This window comes from Miscanthus floridulus, chromosome 11 (genome assembly GCF_019320115.1).
Source record: "Miscanthus floridulus cultivar M001 chromosome 11, ASM1932011v1, whole genome shotgun sequence".
NCBI classification, from domain to species: Eukaryota; Viridiplantae; Streptophyta; class Magnoliopsida; order Poales; family Poaceae; genus Miscanthus; species Miscanthus floridulus.
The window spans coordinates 87,650,875-87,674,884 of NC_089590.1; the positions used below are offsets into that span (position 1 = coordinate 87,650,875).

The 24,010-nt window shown below is 44.5% G+C and overlaps 1 protein-coding gene, 1 long non-coding RNA gene and 1 pseudogene across 3 annotated transcripts; 1 reads left to right on the plus strand and 2 right to left on the minus strand.

Moving 5' to 3' along the window:
* Nucleotides 1–102: 102 nt before the first annotated feature.
* Nucleotides 103–9,887, minus strand: LOC136493765 (DNA glycosylase/AP lyase ROS1-like). Of its 2 annotated transcripts, none has more exons than XM_066489914.1 (17): nt 9,710–9,887; nt 7,294–8,337; nt 6,287–6,377; nt 5,618–6,173; nt 4,548–4,630; nt 4,064–4,148; nt 3,906–3,994; nt 3,729–3,797; nt 3,601–3,637; nt 3,430–3,512; nt 2,182–2,625; nt 2,052–2,088; nt 1,859–1,948; nt 1,264–1,329; nt 1,068–1,182; nt 942–980; nt 103–594 (listed from the first exon to the last, which is right to left on the minus strand). In XM_066489914.1, exons 1-17 carry the CDS (start codon nt 9,855–9,857, stop codon nt 416–418), a joined length of 3,255 nt encoding a protein of 1,084 aa, XP_066346011.1. In that variant the 5' UTR covers nt 9,858–9,887; the 3' UTR covers nt 103–415. The 2 variants fall into 2 exon arrangements, with proteins under 2 accessions (XP_066346011.1, XP_066346012.1); XM_066489915.1 differs by lacking the exon at nt 9,710–9,887 and adding an exon at nt 8,735–8,864.
* Nucleotides 9,888–11,720: 1,833 nt separating this feature from the next.
* Nucleotides 11,721–16,179, minus strand: LOC136492380 (protein translation factor SUI1 homolog 2-like; annotated as a pseudogene).
* Nucleotides 16,180–16,238: 59 nt separating this feature from the next.
* LOC136494539 (uncharacterized) lies at nt 16,239–17,311 on the plus strand. The gene is made up of 2 exons (XR_010768625.1): nt 16,239–16,348; nt 17,089–17,311. It is a non-coding gene; the product is annotated as an uncharacterized lncRNA (long non-coding RNA).
* The last annotated feature ends 6,699 nt before the right edge of the window (nt 17,312–24,010 follow it).

Consider the following 24,010-nt stretch of genomic DNA (forward strand, 5'->3'; position numbering starts at 1 on the left):
AACATGTGTGCCTCGTTATTCAGCGTATTATGTTTCTCTACTTCTCACACTTCTTCACAAACCATGCAGTGAATACACTTTTTTCAGACAATACTCAAAAGATTGGCCTGAACACACTTCTTTCTGACCCTATGCAGTTCCAGTCAACAGGAACACTAAGGTAAACAGTCTAAGATGAATAAAAATAAAGCACAAGACAGGCAGAAATATAATAGCCGCCACACAAGAGAGATCACCATGTATTCGCTCCCAATCTTGGGCGTCAGCTAACACAACTAACATTATCTTCTAAGTCCTAACCAGGGGGTGTTACAGAACTAGTTCAGCATTATTCCCAGCTACAATTCGTTTTTTTGCAGACCATTAATTCCTTAGCTACAATTTGTACACAGCTACGTCAAGCAACCATCAGCTCCTACTTAGTGGAAGATGCTTTCGTCTCGTTCTTCTTCCTCTTCCCTTCCGGCGATGTCCTGCCCCGCTTCACAGGCTTCTCACCAGCTGGTTTCTTTATGGTGTTGGTAGCATGCAGTGTGGCACATAGGCGCAGTGGTATTCTGGTCCTCCGATGAAACGCTCGTACACAGACATATCCTGCAAAAAATCACCAAGCGGATCTGCCCTGTAAGATTAGACCACAAAAGATTCCCCTAAAAAGAACAAAAAGATTAGACCAGAAAAGGAATCGCATGTCATGTCTGTGTCAAACAAACCCGTGGGCCTGGTAACTGGTCTGCAATACTACGCTTTCATAGCATGCAATTTCTATGTCACAAAGCTCATTTGTCTTGCACAGGTTGTTAGATGGATTACATGTTGGATTTTCCGTCTATGATTCTGGGATTTGAACCTATGACCTATGAGCTGAGAGCCTTGAGATGAAGACCAACGACTCAGCCAAAAGAAAAGAAAACCAAGAAACGTTCAGAGCCACTTGATACCTTCCTTGAAGCATTCCTGGATATCTTCCCTTGTTTGACCTGAGGTTGATAAGAATTTAAGTTAAATGACTCATCAACAATCATTTCACGGCTGTCTTTCATGTTTATATTTCACTTATATAATACCTTTTGTGATTGAGTGTATAGATGAACCAAAGTATACAACGCTTCTCTTCAGCATCCCAATACATTCCCTAGGTATAGTTATTGGGTTTCGGCTAGATGAGTAATCTGCAAAAACCTACAAAAGGGTATATTTTTTATGGACTAGTGTTCAACCAATCTGGTATGGTATTTGCTTTGATTATTAAAGGCTATATACCTCATTTTCCTGGAAGTAGGTACCATTCAGCGGAAACTTTCCTCTATTTGCTGTCCGACATGGTATCTGCATATTCACATATGCATGGTTAAGGAATAACAAAACAAAACAGAGGGGAACATAACAACTTCAATCAGCAATATCGAGGAAAAATAGTTCAATGGTGAGTTTAGAGAGAGAGAGAGAGAGAGAGAGCATTGTTGTCATTAGAACTATGTAAGAATTTGCATCAACAAAAAGAAGTGATAAGGAGTTGCCAAAGTTTTTTCAATAATTTTTTTAACGCATTTTTCAATAATTTTAATTTAAATCAGAATAAGAATTCTACAGAATTGAAGGGTATGTTTGGATGAAAGAGAACAAAATTCAATATCCTTGGGTTGGTTGGGATGAAAAACGAATTAATTACCCAGCCAACCCCAAGGGATTGGGTTGAAATAAAAACCAGGCCATGGCTGATCCATCAAAGATCAGTAAAGCAGCTGAGAAAAGTCATAGTGGTTGTGACTCCTAAGCAGAACTTTCAGGTCCTGGGTTCAACTCCCGTAGGAGCAAATTTCAGGATTGGTTAGAAATCATAATAGTAGTTGCTCACCAGAACCGTGCCTTCCACTGTGTAGTCATCAGGACAAGAAAGAACCACTAGTAGGTAAGGACACATATCTTCTGGAACTCGGTCTTCGTACTGGTACACAAGCAAATAGGTCACTAGATTAATCAATGTCAGTGTAAAAGAAAAATATAACTCATAATTGTAGTAAAGTTAAGAATCACACAATATAGCACACCTCTTCTAGGATTAGATGATCATCTGGGAGGACGTATCTACAATAGAAGTTAGAAAAAGAACTTAGAGAGGTGCTGCTGAATTGCTGATTTCTAAGGACAAAATTATATCAAGAAATCAAAATTACTTACGCATTATGTTCTGTCCTAAGACGACCGATATTTTTTAGTTTTTTATTTCGGCCAAAGCTACCCTTTGGATTGATGACAGCCAAGTCCTTTCCACGGTTCAGTGTCCAAGAATTACTGTTCAGCACATGCTTGCTTGAACAAATATTTATCTCAGCATCATACTGTACTCCTTCTGGTGCAAAATCTTCAATATCACATGCATAATAATCTTCGTAGGAATCTTCTTGCTCATTAGGTGTTCTGTTGTATTCATATTCTGGGCTTGGTGGCATCTCAATAATTGGCTCGCAATTATGGATGGGTGGTGTTTCTGTAGTGCTGCTTATTGGAATTTGATACTGATACATTTGTTGAGAACTTGGTGTGCAACTCCCAGAAGCAACCATGCTTGCTTGCTGTTCTCCTTGTTCATGTTCATGCTTCTCTGGAAGAGGAAGCGGCTTTCTGAAAACAACAAGAATCTTTCCAACTCAGCAATACAAGCCACAATAATACTGGTTTGAGTTAGGTGAATAGAGGAAGAAATTAATTGTTTTAAAACTAAGGGTTAAGACGGAAAACAACTTGAAGAGTTGAGTGAGAGGTAATCTTTTACTAATTGAAAGCAATAATGAATGAAGTCTACCAAACAAGTCCCCCCACCCCCACCCCTAAATAAGTCACAAATTTCTTGTCATGGACCCATATCACTGGACGTGGTTTGTAAAACACCTGGGAAAGAGGAAGGTGTGGCAGCTGGAGGATGACTTGCCTCAAAGTAACCTTAATACATTGGATCTAATATATGGAATGCAATCCTTATAATCTGAAAAAATTCTAGAATACAACTTCCTAATTCTCATAACTTAATGGTCAAGTAACAAACTGCGTAACAAAGGTGGACCCATGTTACTGTATGTGGGAATGGAGAAGTCATGGCTGGCTTTGCTCGCTTAACTGGCTGGTTTCCTGACATTCCTTACGATAATTCAGAGCACCCATCTTTCATACTGTCGCAAATGTGATAACTTACAGGAGCACTCTCTTTTCTTTTGGTTTATTATCATCTGATTGGTTCTTTGAATAGGTTTAGTTATGTTGTTAGTAATTAATTTTTGAAAATCTAATCTAAACTAATGGTATCTGATAATACCTATTTGTTATGATATATATTAGTTAAATGGATGCTAAGTTTAAATTTAAATGGCATAAAGTTATACAAATACTTAAGGCACAGTCTACAAACAACAATATAAATCTTGAACATACCTGGCAAGTAAACTATTGTAATATATACAACTTGCACTGAAAGGACAAGCTGTGCAGTTTGGATTTTGTTTTGTGCACACTACCTGAATCATGAAATCAATCAACCACAGCCAGAGTTGAAAAATATTCCTAGCAAAACGTAAATATAACTCACTTAGAATATATGCGTACCTTTCCAAAAGTTATCATAAGACAGTGCAGTTCATACCTATTTTTGTACAGGTAGTCAGATGGATATGCTTAGAGACTAAGAGTAACGGTGAAGTGCTACTAATCTTCAAAGGAGATTGTGGACTTACAGCTTTTCCTTATCAATGGTGCACAATCGAGGCCATAAGTACCTTTGTACATCATCCAAGAGCGGATATCTTCACGAAACAAAAAAAGGAAATATGGAGAAAATTGTTATTATAACAAAAAAATAAGGAGAAAATTGTTACAATCATATTCTCATATTCAACCTAGACAAATCTTACAGGTTAATTAGATGGAAATCAGCACCGTTTAAGGGCTGAAGTTTGACCCATCCTAGCCTTGTCACTATGCGAGCTACGTTGACATCAACCTGAAATAAGCATGGAGTCAGCATTCGCGCTTGACCGTATTTTCTACAGAATGACAAAGTATAACTTACTGGAAATGCTCTATGCCTCAATGACAAAAGGCAAAGGCAGTCAACACTTTTCACTCCAAACCCATGTATACTGAGCAGAATTTTTCTAGTGCCAAGAAAATAAAAAGAATAAGTAAATTTTGCGAGATGGAATTCCATTATGCAAGTAGATTGTATATAACTGTGGAAGGGTTTGATTTTCTTGATTCATAACCTGGTAGCAGTTCCCTGCTAAAAATTCCAAGACAATCATCCGATAGTTCTTATACAGTTTTAGACAACCAATTGTTAAGTTGTACTGTGTCCACTAATACAGTTTTCCTAAAAATAATCTAGGTGATAAAAGAAACACTTAACAAAGTTGTTTAATTTTTCACAGGCACAAATACAATAAAAAGGAATATTACTCTTTGAAGATATTTCATTCAACAACAGCCACCACAAAGAATAGAACAAAATGGTGAAGCAATAGGCAGTAGTATATGTACTATGAGCAAAGCCATACTTGGCTTTTTGAGGTGATATAAATCTAAGCCAATCCAAGTCAAAGCTTCCATCTTGAGCTTTCTGTACATGATCGAGAAATTCCTGTAAAAAGGTAAAAGAATGCTTTTAGCACTTTCATCCCAAGAATAAGAAAGATAAATATGATGACAGGCTAGAAACCCTAGTAAGTGATAAAACTAATATTTCAATCACATTGTTGATAACCTGGTGGTTGTAGAATAGAGAAATACATTTGGTTGTATTGAATAAAGAGTCCACTGTAGATGATACAAGATGTGTCAGTCATTTTCGTTAAAAAGATACTAGTACGTCCATTCCCATACTTACAAAATGCCAAGCATCAAAATGTAATATGCCTTCCAGCATTAAGTATTGTAAGTATATGCCAATTAGAATGCATAGATTAACATCAAATTTTGCAGCGACCAGCAAACTCATAACAATGCTCTATAACACTTGAACAGCCTATCAGGGAGACTAGAGTTCTCACATTTTCTTCCTATAAGAGTTCATTTACCTGCTTCAGTTGGCATAAAAAATCATAACATATGGATGAAGCATATGTTTTGATGAAATAAATAATTTAATTTAAGCAAATAAATGTGTACAGTATTAATAAAAACAGCCAACAATAAAAAAATCTCAGAAAATATTTGTGCGCGGTGACTCTCCTGGGAAAGAACAGAACAAAAGACTGATATTTAATCTTGAGGTTTAGATTATAATATTATCTCTAATACCACAACAGGCATGTGATGCACAAAACTCATTCCACTAAATACACATGTAAAAGAAACAACTCCATCTGAAGAAAGTTTCCCGTCTACAGAAATTTTGGATACAATTTTAGAAATTTATTCTTGCAACAAAAATGTTGGATATAACTTTATAAATATAATTTCGCTACAATTTTTTTAATAGGATTACAAATGATGAACACTAACTTTTTCAAAGATGAGTGCATTCATTACTTGGGGTAAGATAGTTATAAATATAGTGATGCCACAAAAAACTTGGACAAAATATTAGAAATAAGTAGATGGCAGTTTTTGTCTTGCAATAACATACCCGTATCCGCACACACAAAATGTTATGCTGCCCCCTGATTGCAATGCATTTTGCGACCTCAGAAAATGGCGCATTTAGAACTGATTCCCAATCTACAACATCACTTGTTTCAGTTCGACTTTTGTCATTGTATCCCTTTTTATATGCTTCCTCCCGTAACTCTTTCCAATTAGATGCTGTGTCTGGTTGTTGTAGTGAAGCTAAGATCCTTTTCAAGTTTTTTTCAGTGCATACTGGATTTCCTGATTTATTCTTCACTAAGTTCATAAGGTCACTGTCCCAAGTAGAAATGTTTTTCTGCTTCATACTAGCAGCGAAATTCCCTATAAGTCTATTGTAGTCTTCATCTTCACCATAATGCCCTTTCACCTCTGTATCATAGTCAACTTCCTCAGAATCAATGTATCCATCAAAATGTGAATCGACGAAGTCAAACGTATCCAATGCTTCATTTGAGTTCACGTTTTTATCATCACCATCTACTAATGGAATTGCATTAGCTTTATAGTGTCTCTTCTTTGGAGAAAACTTTGCCGCTAGGTTCATAAAAGCTTGGCTGTTTTCCATGGATAAGGAACGAAAAATGTAGGAAAGTGGAAAAGGAGGAAATTAGTTCTGGTATAAAACATACGAACATTCTAAAATCATATTTATGGATCCTCATTTTACCTTGATAAATTATCAGCAGAATTCTGTGTAAGGAAAGTACCAACCACAGAATCAATTAGGGATCCACCCCACTGAGAATATTTTCTAGGCCCTGATGAAAGCAATTAAGAAATTAGAAACCATTTCATACTCATGTATCCCATAGAGACAGTAGGTTGTATGGCTTACTGATCCGATACAACTAACTACTGTAGAAGCAAGACATGATTTTTGTTCATAAAACTGTGACACTGTTGACAGCCATGCAACAGGTGTTTGCTTCTACATAGGTCTTCCCAATGTCTATGTTTGAATAACTGATGTTTGCTCAGAAAAAAAATTCATGCACACATCATTGGATCTTTGGTCACAATTTAGAAGCTAACATACATTTAAAAGAAGTGTACAATCTAAAAGAAAGAAAGGGAAATAGAGGAGTGGCATCTCAGTGAATAACTTCAACAAATGAAGTTAATGTCTCACTGGAAGAACTATTTCTTGATCTAAGGCAACAAATTATCTACAAGATTTTTTTATTTTGTTCTGCGAAATATGAAATTGACTTAACTCTGAATTTCATTTTATGAAGGGCGGGCCTGGTGCAAGCGGTAGAGTCTTACCGCCTGTGACCGGAAGGTCCCGGGTTCGAGTCGCGGTCTCCTCGCATTGCACAGGCTCTAACACCCTTCCCCAGACCCCGCACAGAGCGGGAGCTCTCTGCACTGGGTACGCCATTTTTTCTGAATTTCATTTTATCAGTTCACAATGCTTAGATTGTTGTCAAGAAATCATTTTTCCTGTTGACTCCACAAGATATTTTTCAATCTAGCTTTTTGACACAAATGGAGAAAAACTAAGGTTATGGAGTGACCTGCAATAGTGCAAGATTTCCTAAGCTTTTTAGACAAGTTAGATTAGATTAGAAGGCATTTTTTTGTGCTGTCACTTTTTATTAAAGGTAATGTGATCCTCTTTCTTGCATTTTGCATTTTGACACAAGAAAGCATAAAAAGGGCCAGAATAATTACCAATTAGGGCAAACATTTCAGCAATGAATATATCCACATAATGTTCAAACGTGCGCCGTGTTGTATCCCATTCAGGTCCGCTGCCGATATCAAACCCTTCAAAACTCTCACTGTCGCTCCTATCCCACTCTGTCAGAACAGCAAACACCCTCAATGTTTCATCAGTAAGGCCCAAAACCTTAGCTTGCAGTTTCCCATGATTTCGAGGGCGTGGGATGTCAAGTTCTGTTGAATACCAAAGTGGCTCAAGTGCAAAGGATGCCACAACAGCTGGAGTCCTCTGGTAAGGCAAAAGTGCCAGCTGACCACTTTCCTTGTGTCCTACCATCAGTTTCCTCTTCTTCCCTCTCTTGCTCCTCTTGCGCGTAGTTGGTTCACTGTTTAAACCATGAATCTTGGCAAGGGACATCAAGTTACCCATCAGCTCGGCTCTGCTGAAACATGTTTTACTTTCTGATGAATCCAAATCCAACTTGCGTCTTGCACTATTAGACCTGGCAGCACCAACACGTTGATTACCATCCTCTGGCATTTTCTTCTTATTCTTCTTGACTGTACTGGGCGTGGTCACCTTGGGCTTCATCACTTTATCTTTGGCCACTTTGAGCCGCTGAACCCCCTTGGTCGACTTCTTCCCCCAGCTCCGAGATGTGGGCCCCACCTTCTCCGGAGTAGGAGTATGGGCAGGAGAAGCAGCACCTGCATCGCTGCCACTAGCAACACCTTCTTCCTGGTGCTGCTGCTGCTCTTGCTGTGCAAGATTGCCAGAGGACTCGCCCACCAGTGAAGGCAAGGTGCTGGACTCCTGCGTGCCCACCGGATCACAGCCCACATGTCCCAAATCCTCCGGCATGGCGGACTGAGATTGTTCCTGGGCATGCGACGGCACCGAGGCCAGGCAGTCGCTGTCCAACTTTCTGGGGCCAGCAGCCGCGCTGGTGTACAGAGCAGTGCAGCAAGAGCCATCTGCGGCGGTTGTCCCGGACGCCCGCGTTGGCTTGCGGACAATGTCGGGTGTCGCCGGCGATGTCCCCACCTGACGCCCTGATCCAGAAAAAAAATCCATAAGCTACGGGCAGTGTTATTATACTTAAAAACTAAACGGTTAACGGTCGGTCACTTGTCGTTAAACCATCGTAGCCGCTTAAGTGGCAAAATAAACTTTTAATAAAAGGGATATATGGTCAATTAAAGGGGAAAAACTACTAATAAAAGAGTAAACGGTCGATTAAACAGAAATCACGTACTAACGGTCCCTAGACGGACTAAACCGTAGACGCAGTCACAAGGAACGCTGCGGCGTTCCCCGTTCCCGGAACTTTCGTTCCGGATCGCGGAACGGGGACGGCGCGGTACGGTCGCAGGAACGTGCCTGGGTCGCGAAATGGGACGGCGTACCAAAAGAACCGGATCAAGAGAAGGAGAGAAGGGGACGGCATACCAGCAGCACCGTCGGATGGCGGCGGTGGTGCTGGGGTCAAGCGGCGCGGCGTGGCAGCATCGCAGCGTCGAACGGCGGCGGCGCTGGGACCTGGGAGCGATGCTTCGACTAATGGAGCGAGCAAGCGAGCACTTCACACCCAACGTAAATGGGCCTCCAGCCCAGTGTGAAGTAACGGCTGCAAAAAGTTCTAAAAATCATGGGAAAATGGCAAATAAAAATAATCAGGTGAAATGACAAAAATTAAGATCCTCGATCCATAGCTACGTTCCGGGTACTGTCCGGATGATCAAGCCATCGTGATCCTATCTACGAAACCAAACATCCCGAAGAGGTATGTCCTTATAAACCGGGAACTTAAAATTAGCGACCCGGCAACTTTTGTGACTGAGACGTGAGACGGACTAAACGATCGATGGAACAGTCGAGCTTCTAGACGGACTAAACGGTCCATTAAACAAAAACGACATACTAACGGTCCTCAGACGGAACAGTCGAGTCGCTACAGGAATCACACACTTGGCGAGGGAAAAAACGCGATTTTTCTCCGTCTCGGCTAAACGGCTACTCTCCCCGACTCCGTTACCGCAGACACCGCAGATTGACCGGCAAATACTCAAATTTTATAAGACTTTTAAAGATACATTGCTTTGTTTTTACTACGTATGCATATCAAAAGTACATACATTGCTTTTTACTATGTATGTATATCTAAATATATAGCACCAAAACGAGAAATCTAATTCCAAGTGAGCGAAAAAGTGGAAGAGCATAAAAAACAACGGATGCGAAAGAGAAAGCAGGCCTTTTTTTTTTTTACTATGTATACTCCAGACACTAGTAGATTCACTAAGCAACGAAGCCATTAGCGGATTGCAGCAACAAACCAACAAGCGCAGCAGCATGGGCAACCACAGATTAAACCAGCAAAGCGAGAGCTAGAGGGAATAACAGAAGCGAGCACAGCGGACTCACCAAGATCTGCCGCCGACTCTGCCTCTGCCTCCGCCACTGCAGGCGCCATGGCAGCAGCACCCGCGCGGGGAGCGAGCCCGCCGGCCGCTGCTGGGCCATGGAGACGAAGTCGACGAGAATAGAAGAAGGGCGCGGACTTGGAGTCCATTCCACGACCCCGCTCCGCCCTGGCGTTGTTGTTGATGATCCTGTGTTGCGGACGTCCAGAGTAAAGAGGGGGTGGGGGGGGGGGGGGGGGGGGAGGTCTCGAACCGCTCCGTCCGTCAGAACTCACAAGGGAAGTTGCGAGGGAGGGGCGCTGCGGTTGTTCGTCCCGGCGGCGGAGGAGGGGACAACCGGCGAGGCCGTGCCCCTGACTGGTGGGGACCGCGCGCAGTGGTGTGTTCCTTCCGTTGGACTCGCGCCGGTTCGGTTGCGGGCTTCCACTTGGGCTTCAGCTCTCAGTCACAGCGCTAGCGAGGATCTCATTTGGGCCGTGGCCCACGCGGCTCTCTCCTGTGAAACACGGCCTAGGCCTTTGAGGGCAATCCAATTGTTAGCTCGAGTTGGGTGGCTTTCTTCAGAGCGGCTCATGACAGTCCAGTCCATGTATCCATGCCAATTGCCAAATCCCAAAGGCTCGTCGCATCTGGTCGAGTAAACAAACACCGCTCCCCTCAAAAACAAAAACAAAAACAAAAAGAGTAAACAAAACACCTTGGCTTTGTATTGCGCCTTTTTAGATTCAGAAGAAGTAATTAGATACCGAGTCACATTGGATTTTACCAAATTTGACTGGAAGACAGAATTTGAGTTAAGTATCTTTTTGTTAGCACATGCTGAAAAATTATAATTGTACTAATTAAGGTAGCATAACGATAATGATATTCTGAACAAGGCAAGATCTTTAAAAGTGTGCAACAGTGCAAGACAACACGTTCAACTGACACAACTGTCCACCCATGGAAATTTAGAATATCTCTGCCGCACAGCACCATGCCAAATTTCTAAAATTGGCTAACAAATCGGTGTTGCGGATGTGCTCGCCGTCGACGGGCGCCATGACGGGGAGGGGAGGGGGCTGTGAAATGGAGGGAGGCGGCGCTCGGGAATGAGCTGGAGAAGAAGGATCGCTACCGCTATGAGAGCCAAGGAACGGCAGTGAGATGGTTCGTCGAGCTGGCGTCGTCGTCCCACACGAGCGAAGGAGGAGCAGCGAAAGTTCAGGGAAAGCCTGTGCAGAGGCTTGGTTTGACAGCCTGATGAAATTGCTGCTCAGGATCCGACGACGTCGAGCTTTGGAGGTGAGCCACGTGGCCAAGTAGAATGCGAGATACTATGGTGTGCAAGTTTCATCTTGTAGAAGATGCCAATTGCCAAATCCGAAAGGCTTGTCGCACCTGGTCTGGTCGAGTAAACAAACACCGCTCCCCTCAAAAAAAGAAAAAGAGTAAACAAACACCGTGGCTATGAGAAATAATTAGATACCGAGTCACATTGCATTTTACCAAATTTGACTGAAAGACATAATTTGGGTTGAGTAATATCTTTTTGTTAGCACATGCTGAAAAATTGTAATTGTACTAACGATAATGATATTCTGAACAAGGCAAGGTCTTCAAAAGTGTACAACAGTGCAAGACAACACGTTCAACTGTCCATCCATATCTCTGCCACACAGCACCATGCCAAATTTCTGAAATTGGCTAAGAAATCGGTGTTGCGGATGTGCTGCAGAGTACATCTGTTCTAACAAATTTGATTTGAGGAGGTTTTCTCATTGCCAATGTCTCATCAGCTGTTTGTGTGTTTTTGCACATCGTAGATTGGCATACGGACGGAGATCAATCAACAAGTAAGCAAATCATAGCAAAATTATTTAATCCTAAAAGCAAACACGAGATCTTAACATGACTTCTTAGAAAATGACATCTGCAGTCCATACTAAGAACGGCACAAGATCGACACCGTTTGAACTAAACCGAGACACAAATCATTACGAAACAAAGCATCCGATCGAAGACAACTAAAACAAACTAACAAACTGATGAGACGACAGGCGGCGCGGGCGCGGGCGCGGCGGCGGTCAGAACTCAGAAGCCGTGGACCTTGACGTTGGCCTTGCTGGCCATGCCGGCCTTGACGAGGAAGGCGGCGACGGCCTTGCGGTCGTCGCCCTGCAGCTGGATGACGCTGCCGAGCTCCTCGTCGTCCACGACGACCCCGCTGCAGCAGAGCTCCCGCTTGAGGTCCCGGAGGATCCGGGCGTAGTTGTAGGCGGCGCTGAGCCCCTGCACCGTGGTCAGCGTCTTCTTCCCGTTGCGCTGCTGCACGCGGAGGTGCACCACGTCGTCCTTGGGCGCCGCGACGCCGCCCCGACGTCCTCGTCGGCGTCCGCGAAGGGGTCGAACGGCGCCAACAGGCCGCCGCCGCCGAGCCGGGCATGAACTGGTCGTCCTCCTCGCCCTCGCGACCGCGTGGGGCGTCGGTCGCGTGAGCCGTAAATGTAAATAGTATTTACTAAAATTTGGTTAAACCTAAACTATTTTGCTGACACGCAACATGTACTTGCATACAGAGGGAGTACTATCCATGTGTAATGTAACTGCAATTACGAACAGCCGAGTGAATGATCATGCAAGTAGGATGACGATGAACTATCATCAGGTGGCCTGACAAGACAACAAGAACTCGCAACCTCAGATATTGACCTGCGTATCAATATGATATATTTTTACGGGCTTTTGGGCGTTCGTCCGTCCAGACGGACCCGCACTCACCCCGCCCATGTCGCGGCTCCCTCTGCTCGCGGGACAGACCCTGTCCTCACCTGCGCCGCCCCGCTCGCGCCCCCGCCGCCCGCCCACGCCGCACATGTCACGGCGAGGCCGATGCGCTAGACGCTCACTAGCTCGCTCCCGAACTCGCGCCTCCAGTCACGGATGTGCTCCATCCGCCTGCCTCTGTGCTGAGGTCTGTGCCACCGACGAGCTCCACATCGGCAACCTTCACGCCACTCCGCGGCTTCGAGCTCCGTGTCGACGAGCCTCCATTCGTCCAAGCAGCAGGCAGATGCTACGCGGAAAGTGCATGTTGCAATAGTATGTTTCAAGTGTTTCAGATGTTTTCGAGGTATGTTGCAAGTGTTGTACATCGATGTTGCGAAAGTAAATCGGGATGTTGCGCATGTTGTAATGGCTATACACGTATATTTCAAGTGTATGTTTCATCTGGTCCAGACGAATGTTGCAAGCGTTTTTTTTGGATGTTGCAAAAAGTAGATCTAGATATTGTATATACATATTGCAAGCATATATTTCAAGTATTTTCAAGTGTTTGATACGTATGTTGGCAAGTGTTTCATCTGGATGTTGCATATGTTTGCAATGATTTTTAAATGTTTTTCAGACGTTTTTGCAAATGTTTCAGACATTGTCTTCTTTTATATGTTACAACTGATTGTATCTAGATGTTTTAAAAGTAGATCAGGTGTTGTACATGGGATGCGCGTGGGAAACAACCAGCGACGCGGACGACGTTCGGGGCGACGTCCGGGGCAGCGCGGGACCACTACTGGTGCGCTCCCTCACAACTCAACACGCTATCGCTCTCTGTGTGGACAGCGTCCGAACGCTAGCACCCGGATCGAACGTCCGGACGCTAGCTAGTCCGTTTTTTTAACTGTTTAGAGGCTCAAATATCCATTCAACTGCAAACATGGAAATACTTGTGTCCATCTCACTATCAAAAGATCAAACAAAGTAATATACTAATATGTCATTGAAATATAACGTTGGAGACAAGTAGTTGTCAACTTGTCACAGGAAAAAGGAGAAAGAAAGTTCATTTTACAGTCCTCAACTACGAAACCTTTTAACTATTCAGTTCTCAGCTATAAAATCGTTTATTACTTTTCAATCTTAGCACAAATTTAGAGTGGTTTAATCCAGTGAAATGATTCATATTAAAAAAAGCTTCACCGTCAACGAGAGCTCCCTTTACTCTGCAGTTGGATGCTGGGCCTGACAAGGATTTGTCCAGAGCAGAAACGCAATTTGAATATAGATCAGAAACATTCAGCTTTGGACAACAGATGTCAACCATGTGACTCAATCATCAGTATCGAGCACAGCAAAAAAGAACACAAGTAAAAACCTGTGTACAAAGTTACAGCTGTAAGAAAGAATGCTTGCGACTTTTGACAGCAGGGTATAGTACTTGATACATACAATACAGAATATGTCAAACTCTCTTATATGTTTACATGGTTTGCACATAACAAAATTGCCTGTAAGTTTAAAATACAAGTGCGGGGAAAAGCTAAGGTACGACACTGAGGTGATCCTCTTGGCAAAATGAAGATCACATAAAACAATGGCAAGTGGCAACATTGCTATTACTGTAGCTGTGCCGAGTCACTGAAGAGCAGATAGTAGGCTACTCCTAAAGCTCTGCCTCCATTCCAGAGAAACGAATCTGAACAAATGAAGGGCAATGAAGTAATCTGATCTAATATGTTACAATGCAAAATTTTCCCTATTGTCTGAGGGCCTTCAAAGTAATAGTTGTGTCTTGTACTGACCTTCTGAAATCTTTTCTTTTCAGTCTCACCTTCTGGATTCTGATAACAGTAATAATCTTCAAAATAGCGTATCTCCTCAGCTAGCCATAACGGTTAACTGATGGCTTCTTCCAGAACAGTCTTTTGCACTCTAGAAATTTCATTCACAAATAAAATTATTTTGGTGTCTGATCTATACAGTTCCTGTACCTAACCAGGCAGTCAACTTTATGACATATGGTCTCATCGAACAGGCGGTGCTAAGCCATGTGTCTTCATCATGCAATGGTATTTCAGGGGCACTACTGCACCCACTTGCATGCAGAGCTCAATGACAGCAGGCGCATGGCCATAATAATCCCTCTAGCCGTCCACAAGGACCGGTGGGTCATGAGGCCGCCGATGCCACACAATCTTCTGAGGAACTAGGTCATCCAGAATGTGTGGGGTATTCAAGTTTGAGGGCTGGAAAGGGATGCACAAGTGGGACAGGGCCCGAGAGACGCCATTGTAGCACATATACAACAAGCCTACAAGTTCACAATTTGAATAAGCCGGTGAAACCACTTCGCCCCAGAGACGCCATTGTAGCACATACATACAGCAAGCCTACAAGTTCACTATGTGAATAAGCGGGTCAAACAAACACCAAAGAGCATTGGCGTGAGGAAACAGGGGGGCATTCCCTCGTCGGCGTCGGAGAGCAGACGGGGAAGCGCCGGCCCCGGAGCGCGACGAGAGTTGGCGTTCGAGAGAAGGAGATGGCGTGCCGCGAGCAAGGAGAAGCGGCGACGATGAGAAGGCGGCGGCGCGGCCGCAGGCGGAGCCGCCGTTTGGGAAACGAGGAGGCGCGACGTGGACGGCGTCTCTCGATGCGGGAGAGGGAGACCGAGTTAGGCTCGGCTAGCTTGGGCGGGGACGATGCGGGGCCGTTCATCAACTCGGGCTGCTGCTATCTTCTGCTTAACCTGGGCCTCAATTGGGCCACAAACCTTCGCAGTTTCAGCCTTTCAGCCCAAAGATGGTGTGATCTACGATTCTACGTGGCCCGCATCCATTGGTTGTGACACAGGGAGGTAACCTCACCTGATATCTCTTTGCAAGGCCTTAGACGGTCTCCAACGGCTCAGGCAAACGGTGACCCATACCCAAAAAACCTCGTGCACAGTGTTTTGCGTCCCGAAATTACACTCCAACGGAGGACGCAAAGAAGGCAGGCATTTTGCGTAGCAACGGAGTCGGAAGGCAAAAAAAGCATCATCGAGAACGACGACGCAAAACACAGCAGAGAGAGAGAGGGAGGAGCTACCGATGGAGGTCGGTGGAGGCGCGGCTGCCGTCGTGGAGTCCGGATTCGCCCGGCCGCCATCGGAGGGAGCAGGGGTAGGCGGCATCGGGCAGGGGAGGGGCTGCGGCGGCCATCGGAGGGAGCAGGTGAGGGGTTGTGGTCGCCGTTGGAGGGTGAAGGAGCAGCGCCGCCGGCAAGGGCCGCTCGCCGCCCGCGGAGAAGAGAGCCGCCGGCACGGACGCGGTGAGGCTGGGGCCGGAGCTCGCCCGCACGGTGGCGGCGGGTCCAGATCTCGCCGGGCACATCGACGCCAGGGCCGGAGCTCGGCCGCACGGTGGCGCCGGATCCAGAGCTCGCGCCTCCCCCCTCGAAGCGTCTGCCGTCCCGGTCGGACCCACCCGCCACGGCCGTGCCAGCCGCTGCAGACGCCGCGCGCGCTGCGCAAGCGGACGGAGGAGTTGGAGGAAGATGATGCGGAGACGGAGGTGGGTGCCTTCGGGCCGGGGCTCGGGAAGAGTGGGGGCGGCGTGGAGGGGGACAGGAGCCGCATCGCCATGGATGCGGGCTGCGCTCGGCATTTGGACTTTTGCGTCCGTAGTTGGAAACGTGAAGTTTTGCGTCCCGAAGCTTTTTACTGCGCATGACCTATAAGAAGGAATGCGTCCCGTATTTGCGTTCGGCCCTTTGGAGACAGTCTTACCAGGCCTATAAAAGGTGAGCCCCGCACGGGCGCTCATCTTATTGATCGGCATCACCATCTAAACCCGACGAGGAAAGAACCTTACCAGACGCTAACCTTCTCATCATCAAGGTATATAAATCTCCCCATTGTTGTCAGTTCTTCGCCTGGGTTAGTGCGGTCGTCGGATCTATGGTTCGTTTTAGCCGCCGCGTTAGTATTATGGTTTGTGGGGTTACGTCTGATCCGGGTGGGTTTGTAGGGTCAAATCATGTTCCAGTTCATTTGATTTGGCAAATTGTCTCAAATTAGTTCTGGACTAATTCTGATTTGCCTTTGACTGGGTAAATACTTTTATAGAGAACTGATTACTTACAAGATTTGTATGAGATTGATAAATCCTGTAGAACTCTGATGTGATTATTGTCTGTCAGTAGTCTGGCTCTTTGGGATTCCTAATTACTGTGATGGGATTATTGTCGGTCTGGCCTTTTGGGATTCCTAATTGTTTGTATGTTCAATATCGTTTATTTATTGAGTTATTAGTTATTTATTTCACTCAGCCTGTTCGATTGGTTGGTTCGTATCATTGCTGGTTCGTGAAGAAGTACTGCTGGCTGGTTTGTGTGAAAGAAAAATACTGTTTCAGCTGACAATTTGCCAAATCTAGTCGACAGGTTAATAATAATTAACTTGGCAAAAATGCTTTTCTAAAGGTTCTCGAAATGCTAAAAATGCTTCTTTTTGCAAATGAGTCAGCTACCCTACTATAAAGCCCTTCATAATCCTTGGTGTCATTTATTTTTGGTTATGTCGGGTAAGTCTAGCTGAGTACCTTCTCGTACTCAGGGTTTTATTCCCACTTGTTGCAGATGGGCAGATGTATTACGGCTACTGTATCAACTGCCTTTATCCTGCGATGGGTGATGCTTAGGACCATGGGCATGGTCATTCCTTACGTCTCATCTGATGCTTTTGTTGGAGATGATCATTCGCTGGCACTATATTTAAACTCCGCGTGAGTGTGTGTGGTTTGAACAAATGACTTCCGCTACTTTTATTCGAACTGGTTTGTAATAACTATGTTTAAACTCTGATGTACCTGTGATGCGAACTTTTATGTAAGTTGTGATGGTGACCGCTAAACTTATTACGATCATGGCTGGGACACGAGTTGGTTTGAAATCCTTCGTGATTTCACGGACTACCGAGTTATACGGGCTTAAGTTTGTTCAATCGTCTGCTCTGGTGAATGATTTTCTTACTTAATTTCGTATAATTGGTCGGTTCTGTCACAGCTGGTATCAGAGCATGGTTTAGCGTGTTACTGTTCACAAGTGTATTTAAAACAAAAAGGCATTTGGAAAACATGATTTTTAAACTATAAAGTGTGCCAGTGATCATATCCTTTACACCCAGTTAAGGACTTTAGGTGGCTTAATTAAGTACTGACTGGGGTTCTTGCATCATATTTCTCTTTCGTCGCTCATACGGCATGCTATTGTATGAGTGCCACTTGTTTGAGTGGTAATGTATGGATCATTTGCCTCTACGCCTCGGTAAGTGTGAGTTGTGAGAGCATGATCGGATACACCGCCGATCTAGGGTGAATGCTTATATGATGCTGGAGTAATTACATGTTCTACGCATGTTTTACAAAGGTATCTCATGAATGGGTCTTCCGTCTGTTGAGGCGATGCCGTCAGTAGGGCGATGGTTCGGGTAGTTACTACCGTTGTACATGTATCTGGGGATTCGTGTAGAGCATGTAGATAAAACTTTACTGCTTTTATGCATTCATTGGAAATTTGGGCTGAAATGAATCTTCTGCAGGTACATAACAACGCTATCGTGTAGAACGTATTAGCTACGTATTGAGAGATCATTGTATGCCACCGAATTCGTCGTTAGAAATTATTTATTTCCTAAGTTTGTGAGAACGTACGACACGTACATACATCATGTTACTTGTGCATCTCATTCATCTCATGCATTCCTCCCCTTATAAATTGATTATCTCATTTTGATAAAAGTTGTATCACCAAAAATATGTTTCCCCGAGGTAATAAAAGAACTTTTGCTACAGATGGCCTGCACGAAGTAGACCGCCCATAAGTCCACCGGAGGAAGAGCACCTCGACGTCCATTGGCCCTAAGGGAGCACTGCACCACGGACACCTTCTTGAGCGAGTTTGGCATGCCGACTTTGCTTTGGAGAGTGCTCCATGATGTGGGGTACCCAGAGGGTCAAGAGCCGGTGTACTCTTGGAATGAGAGCCAGTTAGCAGAGGATGGACTCGCGATGGTGGAGATCACGGTTCCCGCTCTCGGTGATGCTCCAGATTGGGATGGTTGGCATTTGGAGTTTGAGGGTCGCACTCCAGCTGAGGGTGCAGAGGGAGCAGCCTTCCGTGTTATCAAGGACATCATGAGCAGATTTCCTAGTGAGCTTGCAGCAGCTCTGGCTGGTACTTTTCCTAGGGATAATCCTCATGATGCCATTTGGATTCAGCCTCAGGGAAGCGCATTGGTCAGAGGTCCAGCTGAAGGACAGGCTAGCGACAACCAGGCAATGAGTGCTATGTTCACCGCCATCAGAGCATATGAGGGTCTCAAGAGTACCTACTGGACTTTGACTGGCTTGCGTAGTGAGGATAAGCTCAAAGGGAGGAAGCAGAAGAAGAGACAGGCACATGCTATAGCTAGCTTGCAGGAGCAGTTAGCTGATATGAACTTACAGCGAGATCAGGTGGTTGAGAGAGGTGATAGAGCTATGCAGCGGGTGCATGCGTTGACTCAAGCCAACAATAATGCAGACCGCATGATTGGACAGTTGGTTTAGGAAAGGAATGAAGCCTGGAACGCAAGAAACCTTTTGCTGCAGAGGGTCAATGAGCTAGAGGAATACAACGGCTACTTGCACGAGGAGTTTCACGCGCTCTACAATGGGGTTGGCCCATATGCTCCACCGAACGCCGCTGGCATGGACATCGACGATGACAACCAGGATGAGCCTGCAGTTTCACCTGGAGGCGATGGTGACGTCTCCGATCTTGATGATGGCCTCGAGGAGTAGGCTAGTTGCCTTGCGCTAGTATCTAGGTCTCGTCGTGATGGCATTTCTTTTGTTGGCACATAATCTATCGTATGTTGCTTCGAACGTATGAGACTTGGCATGTGGTTGGAACTTGATTTTTGAATGCGATATCTGAACGCATAAAAAGTCCAGTGTATGTATGCTGGCAATGTGATTGTATGGACGCGATGTTTGCCGTTGAAGCAATTCGATTAAGTGCTGTTGTTTTAATTGGGATGTGATGGTTGTGCCTCTGTTTTATTGTATGAGTTTATTCTCTCTAGTAAATTCAGTACGGCATAAATTTTTCCTTCACTCGCAATTATTACAGCTTCACTCAATCGTTACTTGTTGCTGAAATATGCAGATGACAAACACTCGCCGAACCACGTATGAGGCCGCTGAGTCCGGTGCCAATGGTGCGGGGACCGGTGGTGGTGGTGGTGGTGGAAACCACGGCAACAACAATGAACCTCCCCATGAACCGCATTTGCCACCTCCTCCCCCGTTTACCCCCGAGATGTTCCTCGCACAGCTGCTCGGGAGTCAGCGCAACGCGGAACAATCCCAGAAGAACATGGAGGATCTTCTTCGAACCATCGCCAACAACGTTCAACGTGGTAACAATCAAGGTGGTGGCATGGGAGTGAACCAATATAGTAGCTTCAAAGATTTCATGGACACCAGGCCGCCAGTATTCAAGGAAGTAACAGAGCCACTCGATGCTGAGGAATGGATCTACACGATGGAAGATAAATTCCGTGTGTTGAGGATGACGGAGGTTCTAAAAACGGAGTATGCTGCACTTCAATTGCAAGGACCGGTGGGAATGTGGTGGAAGCACCATAGCACTACCTTCCCTCCAAATGCTCAGATTTCTTGGAGAGAGTTTGCTGAGGCCTTCCGTGGAGCCTATATTCCACCAGGGCTGATCGAGATAAAGTTGGGAGAGTTTCTGGCGTTGAACCAGGGCACTAAGACCGTGACGCAATACCTGCATGCCTTCAACAACTTGTGTCGCTATGCTCCCGACATGGTTGACACGGATGCTAAAAGAATAGCCAGTTTTAAGAGGGGTCTCAATCCAAAAATGATGAAGCATGTTGGTACCAACAACCGCGTCAGATTCAATGACTTCATCAGCGACTGTCTGAAGTAGGAGAAGAATAACAACGCCAGCACCGCAGCCAAGACACGCAAGAGAGCCTTTGAGGGTGGGCCATCTCAAGCTAGAGCCCCTATGGGAGGTCGTCCCCCATATCGCCCATCGGCACCTGGCGTTAGGTTTCGGCCACCTCGGCCAAAAAGTCAGAATTTTCGTGGACCTCAAAAGCCATACAAGGTGGCAGTACAGCCCAACAAAGGAGCCGCAACTACGGTACAAGGCAGTTCCAAGGGAGCTGTGGGATCTGCCGAGACAGTGAGAGGACCCTGTTATAACTGTGATCAGCCCGGTCATTTCTCGAGGTTTTGTCCATACCCACCCAAGAAAAAGCAGCAGACTTATAATGCTAGAGTGCATAGTACGACAGTGGATGAAATTCTAGAGGGAGAGCCCGTCACTGCTGGTAAGTTTCCTGTCAACGAAAACCCTGTAGTTGTTCTATTTGATTATGGATCATCGCATTCTTTTATGAGTCAAGCATTTGCACAGAAACATGGACAATGATGCACAGAATTGGGTTATGGGTACCGTTTAAGCTTAGTAGGGGCTGATGTTTTGACCAATCAGATGGTTCGAGGGGCAACCCTTGAATTAGGTAGCAGGAAGTTCCGAATGAACTTGATAGTTATGCCTGGGTTAGTCTTGGATGTCATTATAGGGATGAATTGGATGAAGGATTGGAGAGCAGTCATAGATACTGGAAGTCGAGTACTTACCCTTAAGGATCCCCTGGGTGAGGGTACTTTCCAAGTACCATTGCCTCGGAGAACAGACCTAATAAGTGTTACCTGTGCTACGACAGTCATTTCTATTCATTAGATTCCGGTAGTGTGTGAATTCCCGGACGTATTCCCAGATGAGCTACCTGGTCTTCCGCCAGATAGGGAGATTGAGTTTGGAATTGAGCTAGTCCCTGGAATAGCTCCGATTTCAAGGAGACCCTATCGGATGCCTCCAGATGAGTTAGCTGAGCTGAAGAAGCAATTAGAAGATTTGTCAAAAAAGGGGTTTATTCGGCCAAGCAAGTCTGAATGGGGATGTCCCGCTTTGTTTATGAAAAAGAAGAAAGAGGGCACATTGAGAATGTGCGTAGATTATAGGCCACTCAATGCTGTGACCATTAAGAATAAATACCCCTTGCCATATATTGATGTTCTGTTTGACCAATTATCCAAGGCCAAGGTGTTCTTAAAAATAGATTTGAGATCCGATTATTATCAGATTAAGATTAGGCCACAGGATATACCGAAAACTGCATTTTCCACCAGATACGGGTTGTATGAGTATCTTGTCATGTCTTTTGGCTTGACAAATGCTCCTGCATACTTTATGTTTTTGATGAATACAGTTTTCATGCCAGAATTGGATAAGTTTGTGGTAGTGTTCATCGATGACATTCTGGTGTACTCCGAGAATGAGAAAGATCACGAAGAGCATCTAAGAACTATCTTGACCAGACTTAGAGACCATCAATTGTATGCTAAGTTTAGCAAATGCGAATTCTGGTTGAAGGAAGTTCCTTTCCTTGGTCACATTCTGTCAGAGAATGGAGTTTCAGTCGATCCAAGTAAGGTGCAAGAAGTTATGAATTAGAAAGCACCGACCACAGTTCCTGAGATTAGAAGTTTCTTAGGACTAGCGGGTTATTATCGTCGCTTTATACCAGATTTCTCGAAGATCGCCAAACCGATGACAAGCCTCCTACAGAAGGATCATAAGTTTGTGTGGACAGAAGAGTGTGAAGCAGCTTTCCACACTTTGCGGAAACTATTGACCACTGCTCCTGTTCTAACACAACCAGATATTGAGAAACCATTTGATGTGTTTTGTGACGCATCAAAGACTGGATTGGGTTGTGTTCTTATGCAAGAAAGGAGAGTCATAGCGTATGCATCACGATAATTGAGAAAGCACAAAGTCAACTATCCAACACATGATCTTGAACTTGCTGCAGTTGTGCGCGCCCTAAAAATTTGGAGACATTATCTACTTGGTAATGTGTGCAATATTTTCACGGATCACAAGAGTCTTAAGTATATCTTTACCCAACCAGAGCTAAACATGAGACAGCGCAGATGGTTGGAATTGATAAAGGATTACAACTTGAATGTGCAATATCATCCTGGTAAAGCCAATGTAGTGGCAGATGCTTTGAGCAGAAAGTCACATTATTTAAATGTGCAGCCATTACTTGAAGATGGGTTCAATCTAATGCATCCTACTGTGTTACATAGTATTCAGATTAGTTGCTCTTTGGAAAGTAAGATAATAGAAGGCCAGAAAACCGACAAGGGAATATTTCATATCAAAGAGAAAATAAAAGAAAAGCCGTCTCAACACTTTAAAGTGGATGAACAGGGCGTGTTGTGGTTTGACAACCGTCTTGTGGTTCCCAAGGATCGAGAGCTTAGGAATAAGCTCATGGATGAAGCTCACTTTTCTAAGCTATCTATCCATCCCGGAAGTAGTAAGATGTATCAAGAACTAAGATCTCGCTATTGGTGGACCAAAATGAAGAAAGAAATTATAGCATATGTTGTCAGATATGACACATGTTGTCGAGTGAAAGCAATTCACATGAAACCTGCCGGTATGTTGCAACCCTTATCAGTCCCTAGTTGGAAGTGGGACGATATAAGTATGGATTTTATCACGGGTTTGCCCACTACTCAAAAAGGACATGATTCGATTTGGGTAATTGTGGATCGTCTTACCAAGACCGCTCATTTCTTGCCTATCAAAACAGATTATCGACCACCTCAATATGCTGAGAGGTATATCGTAGAGGTTGTGAGGTTGCATGGTATACCAAAGACCATAGTATCTGATAGAGGCTCGCAGTTCACGGCTCATTTTTGGGAACATTTACACAAAGGCTTGGGAACTAGTTTGATTCGCAGTACCGCTTATCATCCTCAGATAGATGGTCAGACTGAACGAGTAAATGCTGTTTTGGAGGATATGTTAAGAGCCTATGTATTGTCTTCCAAGGGATCATGGGAGTCATGGTTACCGTTAGCTGAGTTCTCTTATAATAATAGTTATCAAGAAAGCATCAAGATGGCCCCATTCGAAGCTTTATATGGCAGAAAATGTAGAACACCATTGAATTGGATCGAGCCTGGTGATAGAAGGTATTACGGCATTGACTTTGTAGAAGAAGCCGAGAAGAAAGTTCATATTATTCAGCAGAATATGAAAGCTGCTCAATCACGTCAGAAAAGCTATGCAGACAAAAGAAGGAGACCTCTTATGTTTGAAGTTGGTGACTATGTTTATCTGAAAGTCACGCCAATGAAGAAGAAAAGGTTTGGAATCCGAAGAAAGCTTGCCGCAAGATTCGTAGGACCATACAAGATCTTAGAATGAAGAGGTCCGGTAGCTTACAAGTTAGAGTTACCTGAGACAATGAGTACCGTTTTCCCAGTTTTCCATGTATCACATCTCAAGAAATGTTTGCGTGTTCTAGAGGAAAGAATAGAACCTCGAGGTATTCAACTCAAATCAGATTTGGTGTATCGTGAGCAACCAGTCTGGGTGTTAGACACTAAAG

Excerpts from the sequence above, each read along its gene's own strand:
- LOC136493765 (XM_066489914.1), bottom strand. The coding sequence starts at position 9,857 with ATGGACTCCAAGTCCGCGCCCTTCTTCTATTCTCGTCGACTTCGTCTC. Across the intron at positions 4,631-5,617 it reads TTTTGTGTGTGCGGATACGG|GAATTTCTCGATCATGTACA; the intron begins GTATGTTATTGC and ends ACCTTTTTACAG. Across the intron at positions 2,089-2,181 it reads CTTAGGACAGAACATAATGC|ATACGTCCTCCCAGATGATC; the intron begins GTAAGTAATTTT and ends CTTCTATTGTAG.